The 13,314-nt window shown below is 45.4% G+C and overlaps 1 protein-coding gene across 1 annotated transcript in view; it reads right to left on the bottom strand.

Annotated features, from left to right (window-relative positions):
* ABRAXAS2 (abraxas 2, BRISC complex subunit) overlaps positions 1–13,314 on the bottom strand; it is a 266,581-nt gene that overhangs the window by 18,856 nt on the left and 234,411 nt on the right. The window contains exon 8 of the mRNA XM_069612044.1: positions 5,050–5,161. Coding sequence (XP_069468145.1) covers positions 5,050–5,161 — 112 coding nt within the window. The remainder of the gene's footprint in view (positions 1–5,049; positions 5,162–13,314) is intronic.

Here is a 13,314-nt window from a genome sequence, read left to right as displayed (position 1 = left end):
CCATATGTGCCTTGCCTTTGAATGCCGCATTTAGCCCATATGTGCCCTGCCTTTGAATGCCGCATTTAGCCCATATGTGCCCTGCCTTTGAATGCCGCATTTAGCCCATATGTGCCCTGCCTTTGAATGCCGCATTTAGCCCAGATGTGCTGTGCCTCGCCTTTGAAAGCCTATATGTGCCTTGCCTTTGAATGCCCCACTTAGCCCATAAGTGCCTTGCCACTGATTGCCTTTTGCGATTGAACCTAGATGTGCCAACAAACCAACAAACCAGCCCCTATGACTTACTACTGTACCTACCATCTCTACAAGACTAGCCAGTCCTAACCTATCACCATTAGTCTTAGGCACCCACGTGCATATATCCTGACTCGTTGGAACATGTTGTATCCATTATTGCACTACAGCATCATAGTTGCTACTCTACTCTCTATCTCCATGACCCTAGAAAACCACACTGTGTCTTCCTCCCCTAACACCTCTCTACCGAATAACATTAACACCAGAGGTGAAACCATCACCTTCCTCCCACGCACCTTACTAGACAGAAATCTCAAACTCCGCACAAGACTCGCACAACTATATGAACCACCGAGAAGAACCATACCACCAACTAACCTAAAAACAAACTACCCACAAAAACCTCACCAGACTGTAATAACAAATGCCACTAAAACTAAAAGACAAAAGTACAAGTTCATAGACACCAACTTAATTTCCCCCAGCCAAGCTAACATGTCTAAAGAGACACTAGTACTCAGAGGAGCCCTCCTCAATGTGAGATCCCTTGTCGCACATGCCCTCGACATAGCCGACCATATTACAGAAAACAATCTGGATTTCCTGGCAGTAACCTAGACCTGGCTACACAATGCAGCTGGTCCATCGCTAATGCTAGCCATTCCAGAAGGTTATACCATAACAAGACAAGATAGGGACGGCTCACGAGGCGGGGAATCGCCATTATCTCTAAATCGAGCCTCTCTCTCAGAACATCCCCTCCTCAAATTCTTCAATCTTGTGAAAATATATTGGTTAAATTCCAGATAAACAATATACAAACTCTCACAATCCACCTAATATATAGACCCCCAGGTCCCCTCGGCACCTTTGAGGAAGACTTGTATAGTCTAATTACCAACAACCTTAAACCTACCTCCCAGCTTCTATTATTAGGAGATTTTAACCTTGGCTTTAATGATCCTATGGACAAACAAGCCTTAGATATAGCCAATATTATCAATGCCTTAGGCCTGTCTCAGAAAGTCAACAAACCCACTCATGCTAGAGGGAGAACATTGGACTGGATAGCGGACTACAACTGCACAGTCTCCATCACCTCCATCTCTCCCCAATCATGGACAGATCACTCACTTGTGGCCTTTAACCTATCTACAGTCAGACCCTCTCCTACGGTCTCTCTGCTAGCACCACCATGTTTTACTAGAAATAAAAAAAGTATTACAGTGGAAAAAGTCATCCCTGCTACCCTACCAACGCTAAACGCTCTACCTGACAATCTAGACCCTAGTACGCTAGTCCAAGAACATAATAAGATTATGCTCAACACACTGGACAAAATTGCCCCGCTCAAACTTAGAAAAAGCAAACCTAAAGCGCACCTTAACAAATGGTTCACACCCCAATTAAGAGACTTACGACTTCTAAAAAGAAAAAGTGAAAACTCCTGGAGACTATGCCCTCCAATCGAAAATAAAGCTAAACTAACCTCCATTTCCTCACACTTCAAAAAAGAAGTGCACCTCGCCAAAAAGAATTCCTATGATGAACGGATCACTAACTCAAACTCCAGCATGAGAGAACTTTCTCCATACTGAAAGAACTAGAGCCACCAATAGCCACACCAGACCTAGTTACCAAGGACAAGACTTGGTGCGCAGACATCCAAAATGCGCTAGCAAACAAAATTAACACACTCCAAACCAAAATACAACAAAAAAAAAGATATGCTCAATCTACAGCATTCCCCTAATACCTCACATAGTGACTCACCTGAGGCAAACAACAAATTTCACTTCTCCAAAACTTCTCCACTAGAAGTAGAAAAAATAATTCTCTCACTCAAACCGTCCAACTGTAAGGGCGACATCTGCCCAGCACAGTTAATAAAAGATGCGGCCAGAGACCTCACCATTCATTTCAAAATTAATCAATGCCTCTTTCACATCAGGTACTATCCCAGCTAATTTAAAACACTCCTGGGTGCTCCCACTTCTCAAAAAACAGACCTTAGACCCACTCATCCCGACCAACTACCGCCCCATTACCACTGTGCCATTCCTCCTTAAAATATTGGATAAAGCCGCCTATATCCAGATAAAAAAACACCTTGACCTGCACAAGCTCCTAGGAGCTAGACAATCTGGCTTCCGCCCATTACACGGAACGGAAACCGCCCTAATCGATCTAAAGATGCAAATCGATGAGCTGAGGGATGGAGGGGGAACAGCACCCCTGCTTTTACTTGATCTCTCAGCCGCATTCGACCTGGTCGATCATAAGATCCTTTGCAGGCACCTGGACTCTGCTGCCCATTTCTCTCCTGAGGCCATCAAGTGGTTAGAATCTTTCCTCAGCGAAAGAACAATGAGAGTATTTTCCCCATCAGCTGCTGCTGACCCTACCCCTATATTGTGTGGTGTTCCCCAGGGTTCCTGTGTCTCACCAACCCTATACAATATCTTCACCAAACCCTTGTTCGACGATTTGGACCTTCTGGGTATCACCTACACTAACTATACAGATGATACACAGATTCTCCTCCCACTTTCCGGGGATCATAGGAAGGACTCGGAGTTGGTGAACAGGGTATATCTCGTTGTTCAAGCATGGGTGGCCACACATGGCTTGTGCTTGAACGACAAGACAGAGCTGATAATTCTGGGATCACACACAAATACCAAAAAACTATGCCAGGAATTCTCATCCTTTAATATCGATGGAAATACTATTAGGGTCTCCAAGGAAGTAAAAACCCTTGGCTTCTACTTGGATTCCACACTTACATTTAATAAACAGCTTAAATCCTTGGCTTCCTACACCGCCTATACCTGCAAACTTATAAGAGCAGGTAAGCCCTTCCTTTCTAACAATAGCTGCATGATCCTGGCCAGAGCACTTATTCTCTCCAGGATTGACTACTGTAATGCCCTCTACACTGGTGCTAACAAATCAACCATCCAGAAACTACAAACGTTCCAAAACAACGCCTTGCGAGCAGCGCTTGGCATAAATAAAAGAGCACACATTTCCGCCACCAGACGGCAATACAAATGGCTATCCACAAACCAAAAAATACAATTAAAAATGATCTCCTTGACACACAAAGCTTTCAATAATGCCGCCCCAATCTACCTCATGAACAAAATACAGAAAAAAACCTCTATCAGACCAACCAGAGCCACCAACACCAACTGCCTAGTAGTACCTAGATTTAACTAACCACGATTGGTGGCAATAGCTTCCCTGTGAAGGTTGCTAAAACTTGGAATCTATTACCTAACAACTTAAGAGCTGATCAACCTTACCCACTATTTAGAAGGAACGCCATCCAACATTTTATCTCCAATGACCACTAGTCACCGGTCCACGCTATTCCCAGGCACGACACTGATCCCTGTTTTCCTTCTGAATTATGATCTGTTACCTGCACCATCTCTTATGCAATTCACGGACTTTTAAGACTCCAGTCTTGTATAATTTGCATATTATTTCTGTATCTTGTATAATTTGTATAATATTATTGTATCTTGTATAATTTTGTAACTTTGTAAGCCTCGCATTATCCTACCTGTCGCGCCCTTCTACCCACGGGTCTGGAGCGCATTAGAAATAAATCAAATAAACAAACAAAACAAACAAACTATTCCTGTCATTCGCCAACAAAACACTCACCGTCATCGCTCTCGTCATGTCCAGAGTAGACTACTAAAATCCCCTATACCTGGGCATGCCAGAAAAACTCCTAAAAAAGCTCCAACGCATACAAAATGCGGCAGCTAGACTGCTCCTCAAATGACCTCGAAGACAACATATCACACCAGCACTGAAAACGCTACACTGGCTACCCATCAAACAACAAATCAAGTTCAAATCAATGTGCATCACGCACAGAGCAATCCACGGCCAAGGCGCAAAGTGCCGAAGAGAAAAATTAAATGTACACTGCCAAACAAGGCAACTTAGATCCAGCAGCGACATCAGTTTGGAAGCAAAACCATAAAAAAAAAAAAAGAAAATTTGGGAGGATCCTCCTTTTCCCACCTCGCCCCAAAAACCTGGAACTATCTACCAAAGAACAACACAACACAAGAGATCACCTCCTATTCAGAAATCCCCAAAAATCTGGGCTCTTCACTCCATAACTAGAAAAAATGGGGGGACATACACAGCTGGAACAATGTTGAGAGAGGATACCGAGCCTCCCGTCCTCCTAAACTACCACCCATCAACTGAATTAAGGGAAGAACAATGTACGGCATATCCTAGCAATTTTAAGATAGAAAGCTAGAATCATACCAAAGAATAATCAGGGAGAGATCAGGATTGAACGGGGAAGGATGATATGTCAATAATATCTTTGCCTGCAAAGTAAACACAGGCAGCAATGGATCACTGACACGAAAGAGATAGGAAGGGACCCGGGATTGTAAATAATCCACTAATCCAAAAGCTCAAACTTCTACATACTTAGCACAAACATCCACACAACCACCCTCTCGCACAGCAAAACGCACGCACTTCGCAACTATAAACAACACATAAGTCACACCAACAGCACACGAGGTCTCACATCGATCTGATATTCACACCCAAGCTCAGCTCACAGTGAAACCCGAACTGAAGCTGCCAACCGTACATCACCCTCTCTCTTTCCTACTCCCTCTTCACCCGACTAACCACCCGAACACCCACTTGTTTGCAGATCCACCTGAGCGCCTAGGGACCAATACCGCTGGCGACGGTGCACGGTACAAACACCTTTAACATTAACATAGTTGTAGGGCTGGGAATGGAAAGGGCACTCACGTTCTCGGTCTCGCTCTTCTTTTCTTTCGCAGATAAGCCTTCGGAGTTTATTGACTTCTGTCAGGAACGACTCCACAGCCCTCTCGCTTTTTTCCACATCTGCGCAGACGCCCTGAAAGAAAGAGGCAGCATCAGGACATAGCACAGAACCCAAAGGAAAGGCACAGTCACAACTCCTCATGGCAAACACCCGAGAAAGAGGAAGGCGAGAGGCAGAGGGCCCGTGGTCATCACGACAGGCTCACAGCAGGCTGAGTGTGGCAGCCACCCCTTCCGTCATCTGCAAGAGGGTCATCACCACAGGCTCAGAGGAGGGCGAGTGTGGCAGCCACCCCTTCCGTCATCTGCAAGAGGGTCATCACCACAGGCTCACAGCATGCCGAATGTGGCAGCCACCCCTTCCGTCATCTGCAAGAGGGTCATCACCACAGGCTCACAGCAGGCCGAGTGTGGCAGCCACCCCTTCAGTCATCTGCAAGAGGGTCATCACCACAGGCTCACAGCATGCCGAGTGTGGCAGCCACCCCTTCCGTCATCTGCAAGAGGGTCATCACCACAGGCTCACAGGAGGCAGAGTGTGGCAGCCACCCCTTCAGTCATCTGCAAGAGGGTCATCACCACAGGCTCACAGCAGGCAGAGTGTGGCAGCCACCCCTTCAGTCATCTGCAAGAGGGTCATCACCACAGGCTCACAGCAGGCCGAGTGTGGCAGCCACCCCTTCAGTCATCTGCAAGAGCAAGACTGCAATGGGCATCTTTACACTCCTGAACCTCAAGCAAACTTTCAAATAACAGCCAGTGAAAGCCTTTGGGTCCAAGGAGGGGAAGTGCGGAGTGGCTCAAAAACACAATTTGTCTATCTGCACTTTAAATGCATATCTGGCGGTCTTCCCGAATCCCCTGCCAGAGTTCCACAAATGTGTGAAGCAAAATCTTTCTGACCACAAAAAATGCATCAGACTACCAGCTTCTAAAGGCTGTTGGTTTTGCAAAGGCAGTACAAAAGTGCAACCACTTAATAAGTGATATCGTGCAAAACACATTGAACAGCACTACATGTGGGAACACAACCTGCAGACCAACATTATCTACAAATACATGCAACTCATTGACTAGTGCTACTTGAGCAGCGATACATGTAAATATGTGAAATTCAATGATCAGTGCAGCCTGCCAATACACAGAGCACACTGACCGCTACCTGCAAATACATGAATTCCCACATGGAACTCACTGACCAGCGCTACCTGCAAACACGCGAAACTCACTGACCAGCGCTACCTGCAAACACGTCAAACTCACTACGGAAAAAATGTTTCTAGCAGGGGGCGCTGCACGTCGATGCCTGTCGACTATGTCCCTCCAGGGCCTCCATCTCCTCCCAGTGTTGACGTCATCGATGTTATATAGCGCGCACAGCGACCGTTGGCTTCAGTTCCGTTTGTATGTGTATTGGTTTATCCTACGCCAGACAGTTACTCACCCTGAAAGAGTGTAAGCTGCAATGACATGAAAAATTCTACAGTGGGGTAGACTGGGTGGAGCGATGAGGAATACGTGTGAGGAACATCCAATCGAAAGAATGTTACCGCTGGTAAGTAACTTGTTCTTTGAATGGATTGTGTCCTCCCACATATTCCTCATTTTATGATAAGTCTCCCAAAGCAGTATTTGCATCTTTGGAGGAATGAGTCCGAATTTACAGTTTCCAATTAGAATATTGGGTGTTACTTATGTATGTACAGAATGTAACACTGCCTTCCCCCAAACACCTTCCCAGCCCGAGGAAGAGGCGAGACTATAATTCTTTTTTAAATTAAAATGTTTTATTGGTTTAACAAGCATACGAAAAAGACCACCATATAGTGGCTACAGCAAAATAAACCTTCAATATTATTACACAATCCAATACATCTTCAAAAAGGAGAAAAGTTCCCATCTTCCTAAACATCATAGCATAACTAAAACCATTATTATTCCTCATCACTCAATTCAGGTTTCATCTTCAAAACAAGTTCAATCATCTTCAATAGCACAATCACTAAGCTTGCTTGATCGCCTACGAGCACCCAAGCTCACCATTCATGTGGACTCAGGGTAGTTTTATCCATCCCACAAGTCTCCAAGGAGAGATTTCTAACATCCTTTAAGGAATCACAATCAGTAACCCAATGGCAGTGTCTCTCCACCGTACCCCTTCCCTTACAGAAGCTACAGTTGGAATTTGTGATGCCCGGCATTTTTCAAGTCCATTGCACTTCTTCCACTACTGAGGTATTCAGCCTGCATCGTAAGAGCATGTCGCGATAATGCTGCGACTGCCATTTTTGCAGATACCTAGGAAGTGAGTTCAAACCTTTCTTTCTGCAACATTCCCATAGCTTCATTTATCACCATTGCATTGTTCCACCGTATAAATCCAATCCAGGTCTTGCAATTGCTTCTTAACCTTGCATGGGTTTACTGCTAGGTCACTCAATCTTCTGCCCTTCTGCTCTAAGGTCTTTTCCACTTTGAGCCTCCACTATAGTAAGTTGTTTGTCCGGTCTTTCTCTTGTCAGATCGAGAACTGCAAAGGGGCTATTTCTGTTTCATACATGCATTTCCTATATAGCGCAGTCAACTTCCACAGTACCAGGGGTTCCAGTGATTGAAGTTTCAGCACGTGCCTAATTGTACCCATTGGCACTGCGTTTGGGAGTCTCAATACTGTCGGCCAAAAATATCCTTCCAGTTTCTCCCAGACCCTCTATGATAAATGGAGGATAGCCTCGGCTCCACACATTAGAACTTAGGCGATCCTCTGCTCATAGAAGGAAAGAATGGGGATCCTCGTAAATCGCCCAAACCTTCGATGAAACGCTCTTCCTTGGTTAGATAAGGAGATCAATCTAGATCTCAAATGCATATACTGTGCCCAATCATTCCTGTTGCGATTTATCACGATCCCCAGATAGACCATGTTTCCAACTTTCCATGTGAATACACCTTTTTTCTTCTTATGGGCTGATTTAAGTGTCAGTAGCTTGGACTTTGCAACGTTGACCTTCATACCATTCTCTCTTAGATATATACTAAAGACATTAATCCTTTGCAGGAGGCCAATTGGTGTTAAATCTAAGAAGCCTAAATCATCTGCAATCACCATCCACGGCACTTCCATACCATTGATTTCGGTGGGAAGGCATTTGCCTCCCTTTGCGAGATCACCAAGTCAGCAATATAGAGACAAAAGAGGAGGGGAGCTAGGGCACACCCCTGCTTGAGGCCTCGGTAAGTTGGGATCTTTTGAGAAAGCTGGCCTTTCCCCGAGAATTCTTACAGAGGTATTAGTATCGAGCGCCTCCATGCCCTCTACCAAATCCTCCGGGGCTAAGTATAGGCAGGTTCCTGCTTCCAACGCCCTCTCTTTAAGGATATTAATAATAAAGAGCTTGAGGGTGGTACCCACCCCCTTTACAAACCCAGTCTGTCTTGGGTCGAGGATAACACTCCTCTCAGCCCATGTTCTTAGATCTCTTGACAGGAAAGTCGCAAACAATTTCCCTATGGAGTCAAGAAGCGATATGGGGCGGTAGTTTTTCGGCTCCGCCCTATCACCTTTTTTATAAATAGGCACAATGTTGGCCTCTCTCCACAAGGATGGAATCTTTATTCGCCATGATCTGGGCAAACCTAGTTACCAAATGTTTGCTCCATTGGCCTCTATTTTCTTTCAATTCTTGGTTGGAAAGACCATCGGGTCCTGCCGCTCGAGATTAACTAGTTTATCATCATCTCAGCATCCGATTAATAGAAGGCAACTTCCAGGATTGGAGCTGGCTCTCTCCACCCTTACTCACACAAACAAGGCTGTATAGTGGGCAACCCAATCCCTTTCCGATACCATGCTGACTGACTGGGTATTAGGTCTAAAGGAGCCACATTAATTAGCTTCCAAAGATTTCTTGTGCTTTTGGTGTGGATCACTTTCAGCATGTGTTCTCCATCATTCTGTGCTCTCCCAATTTGCGTGCCAAAACACCAATTCCTATATTGTTGTTTAATTAGCCGGATTCTTTCCATTGTTTTGGGTCGATCCTCCTCTTTACTCATCTGTCCGATGGATTTCCGCATGTGCTTCCTCCTATTCAGCAAGGCCTGATCATATCTATAATTCTGGACTCCTTTTCCTTGATTTTCCAATGCACCTTGAGGACCATATTCATGAAGGATACTCTGATATTCAACTTTCGTAGGATCCGCTAGCGCAGAAGCCATGTATCGACTAACAATCAGCGTCACCTTGCGCTGCTTTAATCTTAAGCGATTTCCTCCCCCTTCTAATTCCACCTCCCCCATCTTTTTCCTCTCTTTCACACCCACCCCGTCACTGATGGAGATTGCCAGCAGGTCATGGTCAGTAAACTCCTGCGGCATGATACAGAAGCTCTCCACCTTTTCCCTTAAATTTTCAGAGACAAAACAATAGTCGATACATGACTCCTGCTCACCACCTTTCCATGTGCACTTCCCTGGGGCGTCCCCCTGAGTTTGACCGTTTAACATATACATTTCCCTTGGGCCCATATAACTCATCCCCTCCTCTCAGATTCCATTCGCTCTCTTTTAGCAGCTGACCACTTCTACTCTGATATCATCGGCCCTTTCCACCATTGCTTCATCCATTGCTCTACCCACCGACTCCATTCACTTCATTTCTTTACTCATGTTGACTCGCCAGTAGATGAGCCGCCGCCTCCTGCTGCTCCAGTAACATTATCCGAACGTACAGATTGGGACATTGAACTTTTACAATACTCCAGCCTGAATCGATTTTGACAAGGGTTAGGAGACCGGAAACTGGCTGCCCTGTTAGGCCCCTTGGAGTGGGGTTTAAATGAGCAACATATCCATCACAGAGGGGTACCACCCTTAACGACGTCTCTTGGAAGCACAACACATCAAAACTCTCTAGATCTGGTATGTTTTCTGAGAAAAGTATTCAGAACCCTCTTGTATCCCAAAAGACTCCCTATGGACCCTGGCAGAGATTTATTCTCCCCGAGTACTGCCCAGACCACTCGCCAGCCAGCACCAATACTCCACTGCACCAGTTGCTACTTGCCCTCCCCCCTTTTTTCATAGCACCTCTTTTGTCTTGATTTGCGATTGTAAATGTCAGAGGCTACACAGGCTCCAATTGAGCATCTCTTCCCACCTGCGCGTTTGCCTTCTTTTGTGCTTTTTCTGGGAGCATTTCTTTACAATTTCCTTTGGTATAGTTGCTTCTCTCCAGTTTGCTCTAATCAGTTCCTGATAATCAGATATGTCATAGCCATATCGGAGGAATCTTTCCTTGAGAGAGAATTAGATTTTTCTTATATTGAGTAGCCAAGTGTAGAATAACCCAATCTGTCCTTTTCTCTAAGACAAATTCCACGATACTAATGTCCCTTGAGGATACCTGATGCGCCGGTATAATGCAGTCCAGGAGTCTTAAGGCGTTTCTCCTATTAAGTACTGGTGTACTTGCTGCCCCAATCATTCTTTCCAGATATATTTTAGGGATAGGTCTCGGATTTACCTTTTCCCTTCCTTTTTTCTCCCTTTTCCCCGATCCCACTGCGATGGGTCTTGATTATCCCTTTAACCTCGGGCTTTTCTCGTCCCCCTCCACCCTTTGCTTAGTAAGATCTTTAGATGAAGCCACCATTCTCTTGTCCTCTAATGTTCTGAATTACCTCTGCTCCACCTGCCTCAGGGGGATTTTCATTTAGATTGAGTTTTCTTCTGGAGAGGCTTTATCATTGTGTCCAATTGGCTTTCAATTCTCGCCCATTCTGAGTTACTGACCTCTTTCCACAACTTATCTAATTTCTTCTATGATGTAACTTAAGTCCACATCCAATATGTCCAGCCCTTCCTCCTCCACTTCTCCCACTACTGCCTTTATCAGCTTAGTTGTCGGATTCTTTCCCCCCATAGTCCATTCCTTCCTGGCTCTTTTTGGTTCTGGCCTGTTATCACTTGGTGGAGGAGAGCGTAGGTTTCTTAGGAAAGCTCTTGATCCATTTGATTTTCTCTTTGTTGTCTGAAGCATGATCTTAGATTTCTTTGCCTTTTGCTGACTTTTCTTGGCGGCACTAGCCGGGATTGAGGTCCCTTTAGTTACTTCTTTAAGAATTGTTTGGGTGTCCCGATTCTCCGGGATCGGCACAGTGGTTTTGGGAATTTTCTGCTCATCTTTCACTACCTCCCGCCTAGATCTTGACATTCTTTCCAGTCTCTACACTGGGACCTCATCCATTCACAATCCAGTAGGAGGGCTTCCATCATTACAGTTTTTCCATGGTTTCCCTCCTGGCAAGGTCACACAGACGATACTTCCGCCTCTTTATCCATCCTAGATTCCATCTTGTGCGCCAAGACTTCCAAACTTATCATCTCATTAGAAATTTCCAGGATGAATGAGGATTGGTCCTGGAGGCTGGTGGTTAGTGCCTCATAAGATGCCATCATGAGCTGCTGTAAATGCGCCCATTCCCCTGTTTGGAGTGGGACTTCTCTGTTACACCTTTCCTTTTTAGCAGAGTCTGGACGATGACATGAAAAGCCTGAAGAGGGGGTGGAGGCTGGAGTAGAGGCAGACATTTGTTTCTCCTCAAATACTGAAATCTCTCCTTGATTCACCGACTGATTTGACTTTCGTATCCTATCTTTCCCAAAGTTGTCGTCATACTCTTCATTTGAGGATTTCCTTGTAGGCAACTTCAAAGGCTCCTCTAAGGGGGGGGGGGGGGGACACTTCCCACTCCACATTATTTTCAGTTTGCTGGGAGACAGTATGGAACTCTACCGGGCGATCCCTATCACCCACTAGTAGATTGTGGAGGTTTTTTCCATCTGTGGCTTTTTTCGACCCACAAATTCGCTTGTTTCAATGATTGATCCAACATACATACTCGCTCAGTAACAGCAGACAAACTCAGCCTTTTTGTTGTGCAATTTTTATGGTCAGTGCTGAAAGCTACTTTAGCAAGTGGGGCGCTAGGCCTGCATTTTGACCAAACCTTCGTGGGCCGTGGTCCATGATCAATCCCCCTTCGTGGTCCACATTTTCTAGCACATCTACCCCACCTTTCCCGTTTTTGCATGATGTCCATGTCATCGATTTTCTGTCTGAGGCTGACATAACTCTCATAATCAAGTTCTTTTTCGATTGGTGGCTCCTAATCGGGGTGACTCTTGCAGGTTATTTAACCTCTTGTCCTGCTTCTCTAGAGCTTCAGAGAATATTGGAGATTGATCAGAACTTTGTATCCTTCCTTCCACATCCTTTATGCCACCAATGCAGGACTCTTGCTCCCCCACCGACTCGCCCCTTTCTGGGGTAATCGTCTGATTTTGGGCAGTATTGATTGCCCCTCTTTTCTCAGCATTCTCAGACCTGTTTTCATTCCCCCCTCCCACTTCCTTATTCGCTGAACAAATAACTGGAATTACATCAGTTACTGCCACATTAGGATTTTCTGTGGTAGCCTTTCCTCCCCATGGGTCCTGGCTTCCAACATCATTAAAGTTAAAAACACTTATCCCACGCCTTACCTGGAGGAGAGTTCTAGTTCTGAGGAGGCTCAGCCGACTTGACATACTTCTCCTGGCTTCTCTCTGCAAACTATGGCAAACTCCGACTTGGCTCCTACTTCGCTCTACAGCCCGATTATAAAGACTGGAGCAGGAGAGATTCTCCAGTGGGCAGAGCGGAGCTTGGACGTTGTTTTCTTAAAGAGAAAGCAGCACCAGCAGCTTTTCTCCTAACGGCGCCTTCCAACGCAACAAAATATCAGCATATGCAGGTTCAGCGTGGCAGGCAGTCATGCAAACTCCTGCTTGGCTCTTACTATAATGCTTGGTGAAAGTGTGGACTGAGGACCATGTTGCAGCCTCACAAATATCCATAATTGGGACTCCCCACTTTGTAGAGCAGAGGATGCAGCCATGCCCCTGGCTGAATGTGCTCTGAGACCCTCAGGAGGATCTTTTCCAGCTAATCTGTAGCATTCCTGGAATGATCCACTTAGATGAAGTTTGTTTTGAGAGTGCCATACCCAACCTATGGCCTGTGGAACCAACAAAAAGTTGATTGTCTTGTCTTAATTTAGACATTCTGGTAATGTAGAAACTAAGTGCATGTTTTGGGACAAGCCTGTGTAGCCTCTCCTCTTCCTTTCCAGGATGAGGTGGGGGACATAAAGCAGGTACAATGATTTTTTAGTTAAATGA

The sequence above is a fragment of the Ambystoma mexicanum genome, chromosome 8 (genome assembly GCF_040938575.1).
Source record: "Ambystoma mexicanum isolate Mex_15411 chromosome 8, UKY_AmexF1_1, whole genome shotgun sequence".
Classification (NCBI taxonomy): Eukaryota; Metazoa; Chordata; class Amphibia; order Caudata; family Ambystomatidae; genus Ambystoma; species Ambystoma mexicanum.
This window is presented reverse-complemented; position numbering and strand designations above follow the sequence as displayed.